Here is a 25053-nt window from a genome sequence, read left to right on the forward strand (position 1 = left end):
CTTGATAAAGCACTGTTACCATAACCAGAGCATCTTTGAATTTTAAAGGAGATATAAATTACTATTATTTAGTTATTATTGGCCATACGTTTTTTTAAGTACATATGATTTCTGTACTAGCCTTTGTTGGTTTGACTCTTTGACAGACATGTTATTAAACATCAATTTAACATAACATGATGTGGTTGGGGGGGGGGGGGGCAGCGCAGGGTTCGCTGATGCCTAAAGCCGGCTATGCCCCAAACCCATTTCTTCTGGCTTTGTCCAGAATTAATGAGGTAAGCGGTTACAGGTAAGAACTAACATATTTTTTTCTGAAGTAAAAGAAGTCTCTAACCCTAACCATTATTTATTAGGTGTAAGCCTGCAACTTTTCTTCCCAAAATCGCCAGTTTTAGGAGGAACAAAGCAAAACTTTTGAGAGAAAACAGAGGGTCAATTAAATGACACAGTTGCAAATACTCCCGATAATCTGGCATTTCTGCGCTGTATCAGCTGATAAAAAAAATGTTCCTTAACAACCAATTAGAATAAGCCCTTTCTATCACGCTTCCTATGACGGTACGTTCCCGTTCACCACGAACTGTTAATGGAGACTGAAACAGCCATATTACTGGCAGCAGATTCGCCATAAGTCCAACAACAAGAAAATGCATTTTTTGACACTTAGCACGCTTTAACACAATATTCCCCAAACCACTTGTCGCGATGGCATATCACAAGCAAACGTTTCATTCCTGGGTGACATGAAATTGGATATTACAATAACATGGAAGGCCCACCTACAGGTAACCAGCTTGGTGAAAGAGGCTGCTATAAGCGTAGTTGACTTTTGCAGGAAATGAAAAAGGGTAAATGTAGTACCGCAAAATTATCGGCAGCAGATGCTACATGTTTTGCCTTTACTGTTTGGCGTTATTCCATAAGTGTTTGCTGTGTTTCACAGAAAATAATGTATAATATTATTTTTTTGTTTTAATTTAAAGATATATATTTGTTTGTGGAATGTTGAAGTACGGTGTCCCGCTGAAAGTGACGCACAGGTCAAATGCTTATTATAACGTCATTCACCTTGCGGGGGTGGAGCTAAGTTGTAAAAGTATATAACATTGTCAACAGGGAGGGCTGTTACTTTTATCGAAAATGTGCTGTTTATTGATTTTTTGTTTACTGCTGTGTGCAGTAGTAGGGCTGCAACCCTTTCAAATGCAAAAAGGGCATTTTTGTAAAAACGGCAGATTTTGCAGGACCAAACATACCCTCAGCCAGTGCAAAGGACAGAGCTTTACTTTTTTGCCAAATAAGAGCTTGTTAGGTTATATATATATATTACTATAATAAGTAATAATATGTAATTATAGTAACAATCAAGTTGATTAAGCTTTTTCAGATACAAAATAACTATTTTATGCACATATTAAAGAAGAGTTATGAAATATTTTTGCCATAAAAATCTCAGGACATTTGCATTTTTTTTAGTTTTTTTCCCCACAGGACACAACTGCCCAAACAGGGACAGATGGTAATCCAATGAAGCAGTTTATTTTAGAGTTATATTCTGCATGGTGGTGTAGTAGTGGTGGTATCTTGTAATAAACGTGTGAGCGTTTTGTCTTGCACGCGTATGTGCTATGTGTGTTTTAATGTGAACCATATTTGTACTACTTTATGGATGTATTGAAGTAGCCCTTATATATATATATATCTAAAATGACAGTGCAGAATATTTCTCAATGGTCTAGATTTTCACAGAATGTTCAACATTTTAACTCACTTTTTGGTCTGTTTCTCATAAAATGTGTGGTGTGCTGAGAAATCATTGGGGGTTGAAGTCACTAAATAATGTATTTCAGACTTTTATACCTTTCAGAAAATGCATGTTGGCATAAATCCTGTTATAGTCATTTTCTAGTTGTATAACAGCAACATTTAAAATATGCCCATATCTTTGACCTGTTGCCACACATTATTGTAGGTTTTATCTGGATTTATTGAGCTAAGAGTTTGAGAGTTATGCAGTGTGCACAGTAGCAAGCTACTTAGTATTATGTCGTCCTTAGTTGTCAGCAGACTGGAACAACAAACTACTGGAATAACAAACTACAGTTGTTTAGTAGACAACTGTTCAAATAACATAGTGGTGCAAATATAGATTCAGTATAAATCATGGATAAATGATTGCTTGTAGTTGATCCATCATCTATTGAAAATTGTACAGCAATACTGCATACCTCTCAATCTCTTAGACCAAGAAATCTGGACAAAGACATCATTAATGGGGGGAACAAAGGCCCCAAAAATGGGGACAGTTTGTAGATATTGCTTTTACAACCTTAGAAAATTGATAGAACAAGAGTTTTATTATTAGCATGACTTTTCTGAAGGGTGTGAAGCCAGAAACTCAAATGTCTTGTTGTTATTTTCTGACTTCAGCCATAAATGATTTGTCAAAAAACACAATTTTATGAGAAACGGATTAAAAATATGAGGTAAAAATCTGGACATTGTGCAAAAATCTATACATTTGAGAGGTATATTGTAAGATCTATGTATCAGGTGTGCATTTATTGGAATGTGACTTATGAAGTACTCACTGTCTTGTTTCAAATGTTGTTCACGATTAACACGCAATGCAGAATTTTTTCCTTAATAAAATTGTTTTTCTTGTTAATCTATGTAGTCTGGAAGACTGAATTGTCCATTTAATTTAATTGGTTTGAAGCATTCATGCCTTTCACTAAATATGGTAGAAGTGGAACAATCTTAAAGTGCAGCTGAAGATATAAGTTGTTAATATTCTGTGAGCTGGATAAGCTTCTGAACAGTTTTTTTCTAAACTGGTTTCTCAGTTTGTCATCTGAACTTTTTTTCCTTTTCCCTGTATGAAATAAAGCATAAGACACCAGCTTAATCATACTTTTATTGACTGCAGTGACCATTCGAGAGGTCATTTTATTTACCAACAATGGGAACAAGTTTCTTTTTACTTGCTTGTTACAGTATATTGACTGTCTTGTTTGGTGCAGTAACATAAGAAGATTGTTTATTAACAAACTGTAGTGGTTTTTATGTATACATTTTATTTCTTGTCCACAAGTGGCAGTTTCCACTTAAATTTCTGAAAGATTGTTTTATTATCTACTTAAACAAAAATGCTAATTGAATTCATTGTGTAGTTTGCAAACAGTACAGTACAGTCATAGTTTCCATAGGTATTTACTTGGCTGTTAATCTTTGAGAATCTTAAAAAGAATGGCCTTAAATTCCATGATGTTTTTTAGCTTTTTTTATTTTCTGCACAAATAACTCAGAGACCTGCAGAAAAATGATATGTTGGAACATTTACATGTTGCCTCATCCGTGTGGAGCAAGTGTGCTAAACCATGGGTGAATTTGTGGTATCAGTTTGAATAGAATAAGAACTATCATTCTTTGTATAGAGTGGAAGATGGTTCCACAAAAGTGGAATTTTGTTTGATACATCTGTTCTTCTAACATTTTCTGCAGAAGAGATTGAAATCCCTTGAGTGTGTTATGTATGCTACAACTGGGCTTGCCAATGTGTAAAAGATCTGTCAGGATAGGATCTCTTGAGGCTGTGTGTGCAAGGCAGAGTTTACCTGTCAGTCTGCCTGTATGATACTGAGAAGAGGGACAAGGCTTTGATGCAGTATGCATAGCTGTTTTGACATAGGTCCTTGATTTTCTTTGAGGAAGCATTATGGTCATTTAATTTGGGATAAATATTTGGACAAACTGGCCAGTGTCTTTGTACAACTTCTTCTATTTCCACAGAGTTAAGGCAATAAGTGTAAATGAAACTACCATGAATTACCTCCTGTGTTTTGCTATTTGTAATAGGATTTAAAGGAATACCTTTACCCAAAAGTGGGGGGTAACTTGTTTCCCTGTTGTCAATAACCTCCTGTGCTAGAGTGTTAACAAGTGGAACAGGGTACCCTCTTTCTATAAACAAGGACTTTAGAAAATTAATCTCCTCTAAAAAATCAACAAGGGTACTGGACATTCTGGAGGCTCTGATAAATTGTCCCTTAACAATGCCCTTTTTTTGGTAGAAGGGATGCCCACTTTTGAAATGTAAATAAGAGTTGGAAAATGTAGGTTTCCTGTACAGTTTAGATTGTAATGAATGATTATATTCTCACCCTACATGATGAACTAAAAACCATAATATCAACTTTTCCTAAGTTCACTAGAAAGAGAGACACAAACCTTAAAGAACTATTTGAAGGGAAACACAATTCTTTGATGAACACACAGGTTCCCCGAACAGGCACATTTAAATGCGGAGCCTGTAAACAATGTTTTGCTATATTTAACACTTCAAGTTTATATATCCCTTCTAGGAATTTTCTTTTTAATTCCAACTGTTTTACTAACTGTGCGAGCAAAGGGGTAGTTTATTTAGGGTTCTGCACTACCTGCACTAGTTTCTACATAGGCAAAACTGAAAGGAGCCTTAGAAAAAGAATTTATGAACACTTTTACGACATCTCCAAACAGAAAGAGTCTAATGCCTTTTTCAAACACTCCCTAACATGCTCAAATTATGAACTTAGGTTTTTGGTTTTAGAACAAGTGTTGCCAGATGCCAGAGGGGGTGACTGGGAGACAACCTTGGAATACAAAGAACTTCTCTGGCAACTAAGGTTGGACGCAAGCAGACCCCCAGGCCTGAATGATAACATTAACATCATTAGCGTCCTTAAACATAGAATGGCACGCCTGTGAGGTTTTTAGCTCTAGACAGTTTCACACAGCTTTACACACCTTTAAATATTTTTTAAATATTTCTAAATACTTTTAGTATAATACTTTTAACATTTTTAAATGCAAATATTAATGTGTGGTGGCATTTTGCTTTTTTATCTTTTTTATCCTTGTTCTTTGCCTTTTGCATTTTCTCATCTATTTAGTGGATTTAAACAATAATATTGACATACCATTTTGTTTTAAATATTTTAATGGCTTGGTGATGTGCCTTCTATCTACTAATTGTATTATTAAATTAATCTAATGATATTAATTAAATAATTATGTAATTATGTGATTTTTGAAGGGACTATTTAATGTTGCCATTTGGCAGTTTTATTATGAACTTGAGAACGCTTGGCATTAAGCTGAGCGAAAGCGCTTGTTTTATTGTTGCAAATAAAGTCATTCCACTTGGACTATTTGGGGCTGGTATCCTGCCTGGATTTTTTGTTATTGGTATCGCTTTGGATTTTCTACTTTTTAAATAATAATAGTCCCATTACTCTTTTGACAGATACTGCTTCTCCAACAAACCATATCTGCCATAACTTCTCTTTGTTCTTATGCCCTCTAAAAATGATAGCTATGTCCTATATGCTAATTTTTCATTGAAAAGAAAATGAACATAGGTTCATTGGTAAGTGCTAAGCTAGCTGCCCTTGTAGGCCATTCTAAGCCTAGCCAGTTTCTCTTTTTATGCTGAAGTTAACCTATCGCATTTGGTTAGAGATTGGTTTTACCCATCTCATAGATGATATTTATATATTACCCCTAATGATAATAACTGGTATCATACATCCCAAAGACATGCTGTAGGTGGATTGGACACTCTAAATTGGCCATAGGCGTGAGTGCGTGCGTATGTGTGCCTTCTGTGGAAGGTTGTGCGCCGGCTGGCAACTCAACACCATAAAACTCCACTGCCAATCATGAGCGGACAGGTGATCCGCTGTGGCGACCCCTAATTGGGAAAAAGCCGAAAGAAGAAGATACATAGATAATTTGAGGGGACCCATGCATGGCGAATCATTTAGGAGTTGCTTGTGTCCATTAGTAGCACAGGGGCAGTGCTGGGTTAAACTTTTTCTGTCTCATCCACAGATTCAAGTCATGTTTAAATATGGACAGGGATAGTTTTGTTTTATGTGGGTGGGGAGTCTGTTCCAGGGCAGCAGTAATTTCTATAAGATATACCTTCCCTCCAAACCATTTTGTTGATTTTGCAGAAGAGGATTAGATCTCTAGATAGAGTATTCTGATGCCATTTGATTTGCTGATGTGCATTCAATTTATCATTGTTGAGTCAGAAGATGCATTGTGTGCCAGGTACAGTTCCCCTTTTAGCAGGCGATTAGATACTGAGTATAGTGACAGGGCTTTGAGTCTGTCCATGAAGGACATGTTGTTTAGGCCTTGTATCCTTTTAGTAAGGTTTCTCTTTGGGCGTTCCAGTTGTTGCATTTGTCTGGACAGATACATGACAAAGGGGGAATTATACTCAGCGACTGGCCTATTGAGGGCAGAATAAAAGAAGATAATGACATCCCTAGATCTATACACAATCCCTTTGTCTGTAAGTTTTACAATATAGTAGGATTTTATTATGACAATGGACACTTGCTGGTTGAAAGTTAAGTTACTGTCCATATATGTTTCCAAGTCCTGAACAACTGGGTCAGCTCCTGAAACCCTTGTCAGTATGGTAGTTTCTTGAGGTAGATGTCTTCTCACAAGAACACAAGAGTGTCAGTAACATTTTATTGCTATAATATGCTGTTTGTAGATACTTAACATACACAAGCCCCCAAAAAGCTGTATCATTTTATTTGCCAGTAGTAATTCCCTTGTGCTTTCAGGTGCATGATGCTTCCACCCCACTTCCCAGGAAAGATGGCCATTTTCTGAACACGTCTGTAATGCTTGATGTAGAGGAAAGTGAAAGGAATAAAAATGAAGACTACAGTACTGGAATTTCTGCATGTTGCTCTTGGAAAGGCATACCCCTCACACACACACACACACACACACACACACACACACACACACTAGCCATCCATATTAAGGCATATATTGCCTTATGACCGTACGGAGCAGGTCACCCCCCCCCCAAAAAAAAAAAAAAAACACTTCACTGTCATAGGTTCATAGGTGTGTACTAGGCTAATGGCCCTGGAGCCTTTACAAGCCTAGCCCATAGGATTACCTTGGCATTGTACCACCCGACCTCAGTTCCCAGTGCCTCTGTCGAGTAGAGCCACTGGAGTGATTCCCGGGGTGAATTTTCTATTTCCCATCCACTCATCAAGATTTCTCTTGAAGAGGGCCAGTGAGGTGCTCTGTTTGCCATGTATGGGAAGTCTATTCCATAGCATGGGCAGTCTCTGGGTTATGAACCTGTCCCTCCAGCTTGTTCTGTTGATTGTGGTAATGAGGTTGAGTTCTCTGGAGAGTGTGGTGCAGAGGGATTGGGATTTTTTTAGATGTAGCATTTCTAACAGAGCTGGGTCAGACATGGCTTTGTAAGTCAAGCAGAGATCGCCTCTAAGTAGGCGATGTGAGACAGAAAATAGTTGGGTTTTTTAAGTCTGTCCATGTAGGACAAGTGTTTAAGACCTAGGATCCTCTTTGTGAGGTACTTTTGTGGCCTCTTCAGTTGTTGCAGGTGTCTAGTGAGGTACATGCCAAATGGGGGCATTGTACTCGATGATTGGCCTAATGAGGGAAGAGCAGAGGGAGACAATAACTCTTTCTTCCTGGAGTCAAAACCCTTAGTAATGAGATGTGCCATATAGAAGGACTTTCTGACCACAGTGGCAATGTGCTGGTCAAAAGAGAGGTTGGAAAGGTTGCTGTCAACCTGTGTTCCCAGATCTCTTATAACACTAGATCTCATTGTCACAAACATGGGGACAAAATGCTCCACACCGGAAGTATATCCCTCATTGGTGAGATCTGATCATAAACTAATCTCACTGGAAATCCACATCCCGCCCCCACCCCAAACAAAAAAGACCATAGTGAAGAACTTCTCTAAAGCAAACTTCACACTACTCAAGACTGGTGTGGTATCCTTCAAGGCCCCTGAGTCAGAGGAAACCACAACCCAAGCTCCGGAAGCCCTTACAAATGCCTTCTATGAACACCTCCAGGACTGCATGGATCAGGCAATCCCAAATAAAACCAAGACTCTTTCCACAAAGGGCAAGCGTCCAGTCTGGTGGACCCCAGCCATTAACAAACTTTACAATAAGAGGAGAAAGCTATTACATGATAGAACAAAATCCATAAAAGGGAAGTCACCCCTGATCATTATTAGTAAAAAAATACGAGCACTCATAAAATCAACTAAGGCCAATTTTGAGAGAAAAATTGCCATGGATTCAAAGGACAATCATAAGGCCTTTTTCAGCTATGTTAGGAACCTGGGTGGAAACTCACAGATATGCTCAGAATTAGTCCAAAATGATACAAAAATCACTGAACCCACAGACATTGCCAACATACTGGCAGACAGGTTCAGTGCAAACTTCACCCCCCTCTGCCCCCCTAAAGGAGAGATAACTATCCCAGCCGAGTGTAGCCTCCCGGACATCTCAAATGCGCAGGTGAAAGCTGCTCTCTCTAAAGCTAAAAACACAGCATCAATGGGACCGGATGGTGTCCCCGGCTGTGTGCTACACGAGCTAAATGAGGAATTAAACCCGCACATAAGGCAGCTGTTTAATCTCAGCCGTACCACAGGATACGTGCCCAAGGAGTGGCGTACGGCAACTGTGGTCCCACTCCACAAAGGTGGCCTCACGGACCCTGGTAATTACCGCCCCATAAGCTTAACAAGTCTAGTCTGCAAAGCTATGGAGAGGATCATAATGGAGCTCATAAACAAAGATATAGGGGACTTGCAGACATTGGACCCGACCCAGTTTGGCTTTGTCAAGGGAAGATCATGCCTTTTGAACTTGGTCGACTTCTTGAAATAGTCACCAAGGCCATTGATGAGGGAAAGGCAGTCCATACAGCCTACCTTGACCTTGCAAAGGCTTCGACACAATACCCCACTCGGGTATTGTAGAAAAACTTACCAGCTTAAATGTAAACCCATATGTCACAAGATGGGTTGCAAACTGGCTTAAGGACAGAACCCACAGGGTTAGAGTTGCTGGCGCTGTGTCAGACTCCAAGCCGGTCACAAGTGGTGTCCCACAGGGCTCGGTCCTTGGCCCCCTATTGTTTGGCATCTACTTCTCAGAAGTACAGGCCAACATGGGAGGACTTTGGCTGACAAAGTTTGCAGATGACTGCAAACTGGGCGCCATAGTGGAAAGTGCATCGGACACTGATATCCTTCAGAAGGGACTCACGGAAACAGATAGCTGGTGCCAGAGCCATGGCCTGAAGTTAAACGCCAAAAATGTATAGTCATACCCTTCGGGAAAAACAAGGTAACCCCAAGCTACCATATAGGTGGCAATCCACTAAGCACAGAAGAGGTTATCAGGGACCTGGGGACCCAGGTTGACAGTGGCCTTTCTTTTGACACTCACATTGCTAAAGTGGTTAGAAAGACCTTCTACATTGCCCACCTGATCATGAAGGGATTCACATCCAGATCTAGTGAGGTCATTGTTCCCCTGTACTCTTCACTTATCAGACCAATGATCGAGTACAATGCCCCATTCGGGATGTATCTCACCCGACATCTGCAGCAATTGGAGAGACCCCAAAAGTTCCACACCAAAAGGATAAAGGGACTCCAAAATCTGTCATATGCTGCCAGATTGAAGAAACTCCAGCTCTATTCAGTCGCATACCGTCTGCTCAGAGGTGACATGTGCCTGACATACAAGGCCATGTCCAACCCAGAATTAATGGACATGCTCCACCTCAAAAAAACCAAATCCACCAAAACCACTAGAGCAAGCGACTTAAACCTTAGCACGGATATAAATAGGACGTGCTGGAGGGATAGATTTATCACTCAGAGACTCCCTATGCTGTGGAATAAAATCCCGGTCCATGTGAGGCAGAGCACCTCGCTGACTCTGTTCAAGAGAAATCTAGACCTGTGGATGGGAGATCGTAGGTTTACCCCGGGAATCATCTCTGGGTCACTGCTGGACAGAGGCACAACAAACTAATGGGCACAGTATTTTTTCATATAAGGGGTGGCGTAAGCCACAATAATTTGGGCTAGGCTTATAAATGCCTTAGGGCAGATAGCCTAGTATAAACCTATGAACCTATGAACCTTCTCTGTTCAGTGGATTATTATCAATGTGATAATTCATGGGAGCCAGGTTTTTCCCAAAGGGGACGATGACACATTTTTTGGCATTGAGCTTAAGGCCATGGTACTGACACCAGTCGTTGGTCTCAGTGAGGCCTTTATGTAGGATGTTAACATCACTTGGGGTGTTAATAGCTCCCAACTTGCAGTCGTCTGCAAACTTTGACAGCCAGAGTCCTTTCGTGTTGGCCTGGACTTCAGAGAAGTAGATACCAAATAGGAGAGGACCCAGGACCGAACTCTGTGGGACTCCACTCGTGACTGGTCGGCAGTCTGACTTGGAATCAGTTGCTTTCACACTGTGGGTTCTATCTTTGAGCCAGTTTGCAACCCACCTAGTGATATAAGAGTTGACGCCTGCTTATTGAGTTTTTCTGTGATTCCTGAGTGGGGAATGGTATCAAAGGCCTTGGCCAGATCAAGGTAGGCTGTATGAATCACCTTGCCTTCATCCACAGCTCTGGTGACTGACTCAAAAATCGACCAGGTTGAGCAGGCATGATCTACCCTTCACAAAACCAAACTGTGTGGGATCCAGAGTTTGGAGATTTTCTATATCCTTGCTTATTAGGTCCATGATGATGCATTCCATAGCTTTGCATATCAGACTCATCAGGCTAATGGGGCAATAGTTCCCAGGGTCTGTAGTCGCTCCTCCTTTGTGGAGAGGGATGACTGTAGCAGTGCACCATTCGGTAGGGACAAAGCCTGAGGTGAGGCTGTGATTGAACAGGGCACACAGGTGAGGTGCCAGTTCAACTCTGTAGTTCATGTAGAACATAGCCAGGGATATTGTCAGGTCCCATAGAAGCTGTATTTTTGGCCTTGGACAGTGCTGTTTTAATCTGTGCAGCAGTAATACTGGGTGCCTGGCAATCTACTGGTATTGTGATTGGTCCTTTGGTGGGGGAGAGAGGGGTAAAGTTGGCACTGAATCTGTCGGCCATTATATTGGCAATATCTGTTGGCTTGGTATAGGAGGTGCCATTGAGCAGTAGCTCAGAGAAAATCTGGGTATTGCCGTGGAGATTCTTTACATAACTATAGAAGGCCTTGTGGTTGTCTTTACTATCTGCTGCAATTCTGTTTTCATAGCTAGCTTTAGAAGATTTGATGAGGGATTTCAACTTTTTTGAGGCTGATAAGGGAGTTTTTCCCTTATTGGGACTTCACCCTATTCCTCATCAGTTTCCTCCTCCTGTTATAGAGTTTGTTTATGGCAGGGGACCACCAGATTGGCTTCCTTTTTTTGGAGGAGAGCATCTTGGTTCTATTGGGTATGGCGAGATCCATGCATTTGTGTTTGCATTCGTACCGTGCATTGGTGTATGATTCGGTGGTCATGCAGCTATCCTCCAATTGCATGGGTGCCGTGAAGTTAGCCACCTCTGTTGTTTAGGAGCCCAAAGTTAGCTTTGGAGAAGTTTTTCATTGTGGTTACCTTTGTGGGGGTGTGGGTGGGAGTGATGTGGATTTCCAACGTGATTAGTTTGTGGTCAGATCTAACCAGGCAGGAGGTGACTATTGGTATAGAGCAATGGTCGCCCATGTTAGTAATGAACAGGTCAAGGACGTTGCTACCTCTAGTGGGGGTAAGAACGAGCTGGTCCAGGACATAATGAATTCCAGGAAACGTTGGGCAATTGTATTGGTACATGTGTAGTTTTCCTAGTTAATGGAGGAGTAGTTGAAGTCGCCCAGTATAAGAGTGTTACGTTGGACCCTAATATTCTCCAGGGTGCTTAGGAACGTGGAGTGCAAGTCTTGGGACATGGTTGGGGACCTATAGCAGGCTACGACCTGAATTGCTGTCTTACCCAATGTTAGCTGCACCTGAGGTATCGCTGATGCATTATGTTGGGCTACCAGTCTGGAGGTGTGCGCATCCTTTGTGAATATGGAAAAACCACCGCCTTTGAAGCTTCGGTCCAAGTTGGAGCCGAATGGTGTGGAATGAGTAATAGCCTGGTAGTGCAGGGGTGCTTTCTGCTGCTTTGAACCAGGTCTCTGTTACAGCACAAATGTCGATGTTGGAGTGCATCTAGCAAGTGCATTTTGAGATCTAGACTTCTAGCGTTGAGCAGCATGACCCTCAAATTGCATTTGTTTGTAGCTGTTATGGTGTTAATTTGGTCTTTGGAACATTGCCTACAAAAGGCACTGATGCGGCTGGCAAGAGGCTTGGCCAGTATCCGGAAGCCCAGGGGTGACAGATGCAGGCCATCTCTGGCAGTGCATCGAGGTTTGTCAATCATGTCATCCCAGGCAGACAGATACTGGATCCCCTTAGAAAGACACCAGAAATTTAGCCAGTTGTTGAAATCAATAATTTTCTGCTTGTACTGTGGTGTCATTCTGAGCGATGGTAAGAGGCTGCTCAGGGCTAGGGTTATACCCACCTGGGCTACATACTTCAAGAGGTCCTCAATGTCTCTTTTCATGTAGTCCAGGAAGGTACGTCTCATGTCATTCACACCCACATGTACAATGACAGAATCATATTTGTACCTGTTGTTGGGGGATCTGAGTGTGTGCGTTATGTGGTGGATCTTGGCACCTGACAGGCAGCTGACTGTTACTTTCTCCTTAAACAGCCTAGTGAGTGGGACATCAGTGTTCCTCAGTATCGAGTCATCTATGACTAGTGTGTTGTGCATGCTGTTTTGCCTTAGGGGCTTTGGTTGAGTGGCACACTGTTTAGGAGAGTTGTGTGTCATGATTAGTGTTGTGTTGTGGTGGTAAAGTACATTTCTGCTTTGGAGGTCTCTGCTGTTTGGGTAGATTTTTATTGAGAGACTCCACGAAAGTGGGTGTGTGGTTTGTGTTTTTTGTGTGAAGGCAGCGCTGGTGTGCGTTCTGGAGGGCTATGAGTTCCATGTGGTGTGGTGCGGTGCAAGTGCTGACCTTCTCTTCTTGGCTGGAGAGTGCGTGGCTTCCAGTTTGGATATATAAGTGCATCTCTCAAGTCTGAGTATTGGGAGGTAAGAGGAGAGGATTCAGTGTACATGAGGCTGTCGCTACATTGCCTCAGGATGCCCAAGTTCACCAGATTAATAGGAGAAAGCACAGGGAACTGACCTTTAGACATGCCTGGAGGCGTGGGCATTAATAATAAGTACTAGAGTAGTTTCCTTGTAGAATGTTTAGTGCTGGTAGCACTTTTGTGTGCTACCATAATTGCTACAAGAAATCTAGTCAAGTGCTAGACTAGTAAGCTAGTAAAAGTGCAGGAGAGGAGAGAACTAGCAGATATAAGGGAAAAATTGAAGAGCAGACTTTTTGGCACCGCTCACACACTTACAAACAGTCCTGGATACAGCAAATCTGAATCTGTATCTGTATCTGGACTAGACTAGTTACAGGAAAGGCAGGAAACAAGCTTAGAAATTTTTTTTTTTTTTTTTTTTACAGAAAAGCAGCTAAATCAGTGCACATTTCTAATGAATGCTGTGTTCCCAGATGGCCCTTGGGTCTGCACACTGAAGATAAACTTATGAGGCTAGCTAGAACACAATACTACCCTATACCCTGTTTCGCTAACCAGGACACGTGATAACCTTATATCCTGACTCTCCATCTCTCCCAAAAAACAGCCACCATTATGTACTTCACTGATTGTAATGAAAATTAAAAAAATGGAATATGCAAACAACATTTTTGAACTTACAGCTTGCACACACTATTCAGTATCCCTCCAACCACACCATGGCAGTAATCATTTTATTGGAGCATTGTCTTTCACTTTTACCCACAAACTGTTGTCCTAAACAGATGACTATTTCCAGTGCTCACCCCATTTTTGTTTTTAAAAATAAAATAACATGTACTTGGCTACTGTGTTTCTCCCACTCCATGGTGGTATTCTAACACTTTGCATTGAAATAAACAGAGAGACCCCCATCTTAAAATAAGCCACAGAAATTTTTATAAAAAGTTTCCAATGCATTGTGTTACATAGATGTTCCTATATGCCCATCTTTGAACTTGTGCACCAATCTTATCTGTGTAAACTTTCTTGCTTTTGTTACTGTGACTCCACAGTGCTTAGTTACACAGACCAGACTTGACAGAAAGCAATGTCATCCTTCAGTTCTGGTCTGAATTGTACCAAGAAAAGAAAAAAAAAATTGCAGTTGAGGTTCAGCTGGTAGGTTACAAGCCAGGTCCAAGCTTATATGTGGGCTTGAGCCAACTCTGACTCACTCACCACTGCTTTAGATGTAAGCTGTGCAAAGAAAAAGGACCTCTTTACAATAGTGGATATGTGGTGGTCTAAGGATGGTTCATTGTCATCATAGGCTCCCTGATCTCTGACTGCGGGATCCATGTTCAGGGTTGTGTTGTCAGTGCTGTAGTTACAAGGGGATCCATGCTTGCTGAAGGATACTGTTACATGTTTCTTGGAATTTAGTTTTGGTCTACAATATTGACTCCAGCTTTTTGTTTGGGACAGGGTTTCTTGGAGGATCATGGCATTCTGTGGGAGTTAATGATGATACTAAGTTTGCAGTTATCTGCAGGCTGTTTATCCCAAAACCTTTATCATTAGCTTTGACCTGTGAGATGTAAACGCCAAATAGGAGTGTCCCAAAGACTGAATTTTGGGGAACGCCACTAGATACTGTTTTTTTTTTTTTTTTTTTTGGAGGAGGACCTATCCTTAATTCCTGGAGCTTCTTTGTGAGCTAGTTTGGTGTCCAGTGAGTTGCATAAATATTTACATTTAGCTCAAAGACTTTACTGTGTACAGTACCCACCTGTGTGTCATGGTGTTGAGTGCCTTTGCAAGGTCTGAATATGTGATGTCTACTGATTTGCCCTCCTCCATAGCTACAGTAACTTTTTTGAAAAAGTCGGCCAGGTTAAATAGGCAGGACCTTACCTTGATGAATTGAAACTGCCTTAGGTTAAGTGTTTTTGGGTTACCTGTATTTTTATTTATTAATTCCGTAATGATCTCTTCTGTAGTCTTACAGAAGAGGCTGGTGAGACTTATTGGTTTATAATTAGGCTAGTTCTTTGAAGTCCCGCCTTTGTGCAAGGGAGTGACTGTTGCTGTCCTTCATTTATCTGGCATAAAGCCTGTTTTAAGGGTGATATTGAATAGCTTTTGTAGGTGGTCTGACAAATAATGTTTTTGGCTTACCAATAAGAAGCTCGATATGTTATCCAGCCTCATAGGGGTAGTGTTCTTGACCTTAGTGCCTTGATGACTTTTCCTTTGGAGATTTGAAGGCATCAGGGATTTTGATGTGGGTTTGTGATCTGTGACTATTGGGGGTGTGAGGTTTGAGCTAAATCTGTCTGCTAGCAGATTGGCTGTGTGTATTTTTTTTTTCATTCATTCAGTTTGGTACATAGAGTGAGCATTGGTCCAAATGGACCTATCTCAGTCTTGGTGCAGAGCACTGGTTCAGCACAGATGTTCTGTAGTATCTACGTTTGTGATGATATTTGCTATTGGCTCTGCAATGTTGGCCATTTTGTTTCCGAGGTTTCTAACACAGTTAAAGAAGGCTTTCTGGTTATCATTCACCCGGGAGGCTCTTTTTACCTTGTAGCTTTGGTTGGTTTGATTAGGTTCTGGAGTTCCGTGTTTAGTTTAGCAAGGCATTTTTGACATCTTGTGTGGCAAATTTATTTTTGCATGCAATGATTTTTTTTCTTTTATTGCAGAGCCTGATTATTTTGGGTTCCACCCAGGAGTGGCCTTAGATCAACTGGTGCCCTAGGCAAAAAGGCTCCACGGCGCCCCTCACCACACCACCCAGTGCCCTCATCCTGGTCTAACTACACAGAATAAACACTGAAAAAGCGCCCCTGCTAGATCGACGCCCTAGGCGCCCACCTAGTTGGCCTATACCTAAGGCCGGCTATCCACCGTAGGGGTTTACTTTTGAATTTGGTGTTTTTTTTTTTTTTTTTTTTATTTCTGAGGGAGATAATGTGTCTGTGCAGGTACTTGTATGTGCATAGAATTTGGCAGTAAAATATTCCACATAAGCAGTGTGGTTGTCAGGGTGGGACTTTTGAATTTAGGCAGGTCATCACTCAGTTTTAGTAGATTAGTCTTCACATAATCTCTGAATACGAAGGTGTTAGAAGTTGCTTCAGTATTATGTTAAATGCGTAGAAATTGAAGAAATGTGCACAGACTGGGATAAATATGTCGTTGGAAAAGCAAAATCCAAATGTAAAACAAAACCATCAATGGAATAACACACTAGCTGAAGATAAAAACTTGTTTTATTACCAAACAAAATAGGTAAGCGCTTTCACTTTTGCTTCATCAGACCATATACACAGAGAGAAGAGCAACCTTTACTTATAGGCAATCCAATTACTAAGCAACCAATCACATGCTAAGAGTCACAGTTAAAGGAGAAAGACATAATAAAACCACAGCTTTTGTAAAACTGTATGTATATCTGCAGAAACTGCATACAGAAAAAATCCATACAAAGAGAAATTCAACATGCAGAAAAACATCAGTGTCATAAAGCAAACACACAGAGGCAAAAATATCAAAACAAAAATAAGCAAAAAATATAATTAACTCCTAAGACTACGTCCCTTCAGAATGGGTCTAAGTGGGACTTTTGCATAGTAATTGGATTGCCTATAAGTAAATGTTGCTCTTCTCTCTGTGTATATGGTCTGATGAAGCAAAAGTGAAGGCATTTACCTATTTTGTTTGGTAATAAAACAAGTTTTATCTTCAGCTAGTGTGTTATTCCGTGGGTTGTTTTGTTTTACATTATGTTAAATGTGACTGATTTGTGATTTGATTTTAACATTTGACCAGTTAAGAATTTGCAGCTGGTGAGGAGCAAAGCTGCCCCATATTGGTAAGGACCAAATCCAGGATTTTTTCACCCCAAGTTGGGGTATGGACTAACTGGTACAGAGAGTTTGTATTGATTTAAACCCAGAAATTTCAGGGCATACACTTTTGAGGATGTACAAATCTTCGAATTTATGAAGGAGTAGTTGAAGTCTCCTAGGAGAATGGTGCTTAACATAATGCATAAGGATTCCATGCTAGTTAGGTAGTAGGTGTGGGCCGAGGGAGACATAGAAAGGATTCATATAGTTGGTATGATATGATAGCACTGTCTTTCAGCTTCTCCTCTTAGGGGTCAACCCAGCAGATCACCGTTCCGCCAACTGATTGGCAGTGTGTTTTTTACGATGTGGAGTTGCCAGCCCAGTGGCCAACCTTCACAGAAGACGTACACATACACGCACCTACTGCATGCCGTTAAAACTCACTCGACTGCAGGGAGGACATGCAGACACTGCACAGAATGCACTCCAGCCAAGACTCGAACTGGAAAAACTCTTGTTGTGAGTTGACAACACTAACCGCTGTACCACAGCGTCTGACAGTTGGTATGATATGATAAGCTGTTTTATTAATAGTAAGTGGAATATGAAGGGGTTTCAAGCCATTATCTTGACTAATGAGTCAGGAGATGTGTGTGTGTGTTTTTTCCCAAAATATGGAGACACTTTAGCCTTTAGTGCCTTTGTCTAATGAGGTGGGTCTGATCATGTGTTAAACACAGAGACTGGACTGATGGAGTGCTTTCATTGGTCTTGAATTAGGTCTCTGTGATGTTGTTTTTTCCATGTTAAGGAGTGGTTGTAAAGAGTTTTTATGGCTCCAGTGTTGAGTAGTAGTACCTTAACATTATCTGCATTCTGTTTTGCTATGTGGGAAGCTTAAGAATACTGGCATTGCCTAAAATAGGCACAGTGGAAGTGGAAAAGGATTTAGCCATTATAAAAAAAGCCATGGGATAGAGGTGCAGGCCATCTCTAGCAAAGCAGTTGGGGTTGTCTGTCCAGGCTGACATATATTGTACCCCCTTTAAATGACACTAGGCACTAAGCCAGTTGTTGAAAACAGTACTGTTTTGTTAGTGTTGTGGCATTATTCTTGGTGATGGTAGAATGATGCTCAAGGCTATGTTCAAACCAGCTTCTGACTCATTCTTATGGCTCCTTGTGTCTTTCTTCATATAGTCCAGGAAGGTATGTCTCAAGTCTTTTACAGTCACTTGTACTATAACTGTGTGGTGTACTTGGGATTAAAGGGATTTAAGTACTTGCACAATGTGGCAAATCCTGATGCCTGATGGGTAACTGACTGTGACCCCCTTTTTTGCACAGTCTGGTGAGTGCTGCATCATTGTGTCTCATCTATGGAGTTACCTATGACTAGCATATCAGATTGTGTGGAGGTTTGTGTTATGGACTTTTGCTACTAAGTCAGTTTGATTCTTAGATGTATGTTTCATGCTGGATGCTGCCTGTGTTGTGTGTTTGTGAGATTGCTGAGATCATTTGTTTCTTAGGTTACTTTTAGGCGGCCTTTGTGGTTTAGGTAGGTTACTTTACTTTTAAGAACCTCAACATATGATGGTCTTTGTGCTTGATCTGAGCTGTGTGTGTTTTTAGTGTGGTGTTGTTGATACTGACAACCTGTTTATTTGTTGGGGCTTTATATGAAAGCTTTGTCTCCAGTAACATTGTGCAGCTATAGCTCTCATAGATAGTGTCCACTGGTTTAAGTAGTAGGTGGCTATTGGTAAACATGAGACAGTTGTTACATTGTTATAAGACTCACATTTCAACCAGGGTGGCTAGAGAGACTGATGGAAAGTGCTTACAAATGAGTGGGAGATTTATGTCTGTGAGGTTTGGAGTTGATTTATTGGAAGTGCTATTTGTCTAAAATAAACTCTCTTAAGTCTGCACATGAAGAGCACTACACTGCATAGCACAAATCAGAACCTCTCTGTGCAGCTACAGACTATTTAAAGTACAATAGGAATTGGGGGCGCAGCTTGTATATACAGAAAATTAAGTCTGTAAATGCCTGCATCTATACAATACAGTGTGCCACACTACTGTGGGCAGTGTGGCACCAAATTGCCTTACTTATAATGTAGAAAATAAGCAACAAAAAACTCAATAGCACATACCAACCAGTAGCAGGACACTTCAGTTTAACCTCAGTAGCAAGTAGCTCCTTAAATTTGTCTGGCAACCTTTGTGTACCACCAGAAGGAAGCAGTTGATTTAATTTCAGCAGCTACAATCAGATAGGCATCAGTTTCCCTCTGCTCCTTCTCCCACTAGAAACAAAACAGTAGCCCCAGTTCCAAGGTGGTTCTTAAAAAGCAGGTGAGGAGAGAACTAGCAGATCTTTGGTGATCAGCTTGTCTCAAATGCTGTATGGGTGTTGTAAGCTTGTTGCAGCTTTCTTCTTGTAGGTGCTCTGGATAGCACATACAGCAGCTTAGTGACAAGAGAGCGAAGCTGCCCAATGATCCTAAACCAGACCAGTTAGGGAAGTTCCTTGCATATTGTCCAATTAGAGACCATTAAGAATCAGTGCCTCCATGCTCCTCCTCTCAGTAGGAGCAAGTCAGTAACATTAATCTCAAGCTGGTTCCATAGAATGAGTTTTCATGCTTTCTTGTGATTTAGGATTGCTACCTTTCGTTGGGACAAAAATTGGACCAAAGCCACACTTTTTTTTACCTCCCATAACCTACCCCACTCATTCTCTCCCTGCACCCTTTCTGCCCATTTTATGACATCATAGGCAAGTCGGGGAGAGAAGGAATGTCCTGGTTTCCCTCGCAATCATGATGCTTTATTTTAACTCATTCACTTCAGTGGAGCTCAGGAAGTTTGCACCGAACTTCCAATGGGTGGAGCCTAAGCCTTTTGAAAGAAACAAATTATGTCCTCACATTTCAAACAAATGTTCATATATCTGGAACCACAGGGGTTATGAAAGAAGTATAAATGACAAATTCTTCAGCACAAACTATTTTTATAATAGTAGTCTTCCTTAGGTTCTAGGTCTTAAACTGAATTTTATATGTCACAGTAAATACAGTCCCCAAGATTTAATAAACTCTGTGTAGGCACCATGTAGAGTCTACATGGAATGTATCTGTGTACACAGCCACAGTTCCCCCTCAGCAGTGTACCATGCATATTAATGATGGCATGCTGCCAAGGGAGAGCATAGGAACAGGGTTATTGAATCCTTGTCGGAGACGTGTAGAGGCTACCTGTGGTTGTGGATGGCCTTTACTGCTCCCCACTACTGTTGAAATGCTGTGAATTGGGTCAAATGTGTAATATTTTTTTTCTGTTTTTTATATGTTTGCACAGCAGGGAGTGTAGCAATGCCAAGCTGTGCTCACATATAGACAGCTGACACCTGCCAGACATCGAAAAATAGAAACCGGATGTTGTCAGTTATCATAATGACTTATTTTGCCTATATTACATTTTTTTTAATTGCTGTTTGTGCAGAGTGCCACAGAGTCGAGCAGCACTCATACATATGTAGCCGACAGTTGCTAGACTTCAAAAAATAGAAACTGGATGTAATTAATTATTTATGCCTGGGTTTATTTAAGCGTGTTCGCACAGAGCAATGCTGACAGTAGCCCAGTAGTATATGTGAGGGTATACTAGTTTTCATAATGTCCAAGTAGCTAAATGGGTAGAGATGCAGCCTAATGTTTAGTAGGTCTGAGTTCGCGTCTATAGCAGTGATGTCTGTAATTTAATGTATTATATATGTTTAATTTTAAAAACAAATTTATGAAATGTGGCAATGCTGCACTGTGCTGAACACTGCTTAAACATGCTAATGGCTACTTTTGTTTGCGTGGTGCTAAGCTGTGCTAAAACCTTGGTTGTACAAGTTTTCACACTGCTCACCTGCGCTTGGCTGGTTTGCACGATGTTAAGCAATCTAGCACTTTTTTGAATGTTGCTCAGTGAAGTGTAAGGGCAGGAAAACCGCCTGTATTAGGTGCAGTAAGCGGGAATTCTGCAACAGTCTTTGGAGTCTGATCACCTGGTGATATGGCAGGTGGTGCTGGTGAAGGTGCACACTTTTGAGCTCAGAGATGGGGTGTTCAGGAGTCCAGGGTCTTTGTTGGGCTCCTGTTAAAAAATCGTGAACCCTGGCTGCTGCAGGGCAGTTTCCAGGGCTCTGAGTGTAAGGCAGAGACCTGGGACCAGTTGGCCAGGAAACTAACCAGTGTTACTGGTATCCCTCACACAGGTGAGCAGTGTTGTCACCATTATGATGACCTGAAGAGGAGAAAGAGGGGAATCTTGGACAACTCAGACCAAGAAGCCAGAGCTGGGAATGCCCCACAAATATGCAAGCATGTTTTCCTCTGTTTTTCCAGTATGCAAGCTGAATGTCTGCAAAACTGGTATGCATAATGGTGTGCTTCTCTCCTAACAGCTGCAGCTGAGAGGGCTCGGAATGTCGAGTCCCATGCTGGACGCCTGGCCAGGTTGCACCACAAATGTGGTATGTACGGATTTGTTATGCTAACTGTAGTGCAATAAGCAAGCAAGAGTAAAGCATTTACTGCAATAAAGTATACACCATAAAAACTGTAGTGCAATAAATGGGCAAGAAGAGCTGTAGTGCAATAAATGAACAATAACAACCATATTGCAGTAAACAAACAATGCCAATAACAGTAAGCAAAATGGTGTACAGTAGGATTGTGTTGTCATAACAATTACAGTAGAGCTATATGCATTACTTGTCTATGGTAAGGTTGCTGCAGTCAAGTGCAACACTGTAATGTAGAATGCAAAACAAATTCAGTCACACAATACACTCTTTTCTTCCACTCCAGGAACAAATGGTATATGGTTGAGGTAGCCCATGTTATGAGCAGATGTGATTGTGATAACATTTCACAGGCATTTATCAGCAATACCAGTAAAGTTACATTTTTTGCAGATGTCCCCTGCAGTCACAGCTATTGCGTTCTATTTCAATGCCTGCCAACTAAGGCATGACAGATGTCTAGATTATGTGCTGTGCACAAACATGCCTCTCAAGAGTTACAATTTCACGTAATGTAATTAAAACTGCCTAATATGTGTGTCACAAGATTACCAGAAAAATGATTACCTGGAATGCAATGTATTACCAAATCTTACAGAACACCTTGCTAGTTATGGAAGTCCACATTATGTGAAAGTGTTCTGTGTAGTTGTGTACCTGCATTTGTTATTGCTTGTCCCATACTGACCCATGCTAACAGCTTGAGATGTATGTATGTACTACATCACCTATAGGAGAATTGTAGGTACTGTACTCAGAACTGACACTACACACCTTTAGAGTATTTACAGTCAGTATTTCCAGGGATATAGTCTGCATTTTCAGTAATGTATTCTTTCTCTGTCTCTCCTTCCCCACCCCTTATATTCATTTATTTAGTATTATGATTTAAGATTAACATGTATTGCTAAACTAACTATATTTTTGCAAAATGTGATGTAATATTGTTATGTGTTATTATAATTCACTATTAACATAATTTGTTAAACTATTTTGTGGCCCTTATGGTTTATTTCTTACTGGCATACTGTTGCCATACTGACTGTTATGTTATTTACTGTTGTGTTACACACACTATACATTAATATGTATTTAGATTAATTAAAATGATGTTCCATTCTGTTAATGCTAACAATGGTTTGGTTATTACTAACTTTAACTTATTGTTATATCTCATTCACCACAGCACATGAAGGTAGGTCAGTTCTGGCTGATCTGTCTACCTTGCCCCAACCAGACGTGGCACTGGGTCCCAGCACGTCTGGGACCCTGACCGATGGTGGCCCCTCTGCTCCCCTGCACTACCTGTGGCATCTGATAGTACTCCAAAGGATGGGGGCCACCCCCCTTTGGTAGTAGTACTCCACAGGATGGGGCCACCCCCCCTTTGGGAGCAGTGGTGAGGGGGTGTAGTCACTTGGGATGAGCTGCTGGTCTTGGTGCACAGGATAGTCTACTGGGGGTTTGACCACCACCTCCACCATATTAAGGGCATGTTGGCCGACTTGGTGGGGCAGCCACACCCTGGTGCCCAGCCTCCAGCACTGCCACCCTTGGTGCAGTGAAGGAGCAGTACCAACAGTCCCATGGGTGAGGATGTGAGTCACGATGCTGCCGTTTACAGGCACATGGGACTTGGATTCCACAATACCCTCCTTATCCAAGGTGTTCACCCCCTCTCATGTGCCACACACCACCCCTGCCTGCTGTCTTTTCTGTCTGTAAATGCAGCTTCACCTACCCAACTTACCCCCCCCCCCGCAAAAAAAAAAAAAAAAAAAAAAAGACACCTGGCGCAAAAAAAAAAAAAAATTTTTCTGAGGAAGTCTAATTTGGACGAAAGCGGAGAAGAAAAAAGTTTGACCACTAATCCAGTTGTGGGTCTTTGTAACTGAGTATTGGTGGATGTTTTGTACATAATAGTGCAGGTATTCATGTACTGCTTTTTTCTTTCTTATCACAGGTGACTGGGGGTGTTGGTCTCTGTCCCCTGCATAACCTGATGTCAGTGTCACTTCGAACTCTGATGATGATGGTGGCTGCAGTGAGGCACAAGTGGGGGTGTTGGGGGCTAAGTCTGTCACAGAGTTAGCCATCCCTGTTCTGCCTCCATTGTCACTGCACACAGTCAGTATGCCCACACATACTCAATCCCCGGAGGCCACAGATATTAGACAGTCAGAGGGTGGGGACACTGAACAGGAAAGTGTGGCAACTATGACTCCAGTGAGTGTAGGCACTGGCCATCAAAAGAGAGCTGGCGAGGTCCTACACATGCTGATTGATGAGTGCTCATAGGGGGCCTACTGTCTGTCTACCACCTGTTGCAGGTGTCACATCGCAGGTTGTTTCAAGCTGTCATGGAGGCACAGGCATGTTCTGAACAGAACACCAGACTTATGCTTAGAGTTATGGATACAGCTCAGTCTGATATCTGTGACTGCCTCCATCACATTGAGGACACCCTGGATCGGTTGACTGATGCAGTGGATGGAAGGTGGACTGAGAGAGTGTCTGTTTGGACTGCACATTGTCTGTGCTGGAACGTGGTTGGAGTTGAGCGTCGGACTTGTGGACATAGGTCAGCAACCCCATCTGCTGAGAGCCCACATGGCTGTGCACACCCTCCCGTAGTGGCAGTACATCCAGCACTACAGAGGGTAGTGTGCTGTCCTCACCACAACGTGGCATGCCATCAGCTAGTGGTCCTTGGCATTCCCATGCGGGACATGGTCCCAGCAGATAGCAGTCACCGTCTGGTACCAGCATCGCTTCTGGCCTTGGGCATGGAGGTGCCAGTGCAAATCCTGGCAGAGACAGTTCCTGTGTTTGGGGCCAGAGATGGTGAACTGTCAACTCTACCATGTATGGTCCAAAGCTGTCTAACATACACACATGTAGGGCTAGCACTGAGCTTGACTGTGTACACACACACACACACACACACACACACACACACACACACACACACACACATCCCACTGCCAAATGCAGGTCACCTACAGACACACGCAACACCTTTCCATGGTCTATCTTACCTGCTTCCCTTCCTGACATGCACACATGCTTTCAACCTATTGGGTCAGCCTAGTCCTCCTGCACCCCCACACAACACCCTGTGCAGCTGATACCTGTGCCACATCCCTGACATCCTTGCCATCAATGCAGGGAAATGAAGTTATGTGTCTGATGCACAGGGTGACTATATTAGTTAATATGTGCTTGTGTAATGCAGTGTTGTTTTGCCATACCACTTGTAGTGGTTAACGACAGAACTAACCATGTATGCTGTCATTTATTATGACTACATCACATACTTCTTTGTACCGTATGATGTACTTGCTGTATAATTACAAAATGACAGGTGTGGCACTGACCTGTTTCAGGAGTCTGCTGGGGTAACCTGTGGATACACAGCAGCAATAAAGCAGCACAGGATGGCATGTCAGCACAGGAGAAGCATGTCTTCAGCAAGATACAGCACTATAACTGCATGGCTGCATAGGTTCATGTGTGTATACCAGGTTGACAAGGACAATGATGGCATTCAGTGTACTTGTGCATCCTTAATCTGTGA

The 25053-nt window shown here is 41.7% G+C and overlaps 1 protein-coding gene across 1 annotated transcript in view; it reads left to right on the top strand.

Moving 5' to 3' along the window:
* Positions 1-553: 553 nt before the first annotated feature.
* Positions 554-25053, top strand: part of ZFAT (zinc finger and AT-hook domain containing) — a 1471085-nt gene continuing 1446585 nt past the window's right edge. Inside the window, exon 1 of the mRNA XM_044067201.1 lies at positions 554-788. Within this exon, the coding sequence (XP_043923136.1) occupies positions 770-788 (19 nt within the window). The 5' untranslated portion in view covers positions 554-769. The remainder of the gene's footprint in view (positions 789-25053) is intronic.

This window comes from Protopterus annectens, chromosome 3.part1, assembly GCF_019279795.1.
Source record: "Protopterus annectens isolate FY-2018-M chromosome 3.part1, PAN1.0, whole genome shotgun sequence".
Taxonomy (NCBI): domain Eukaryota; kingdom Metazoa; phylum Chordata; order Ceratodontiformes; family Protopteridae; genus Protopterus; species Protopterus annectens.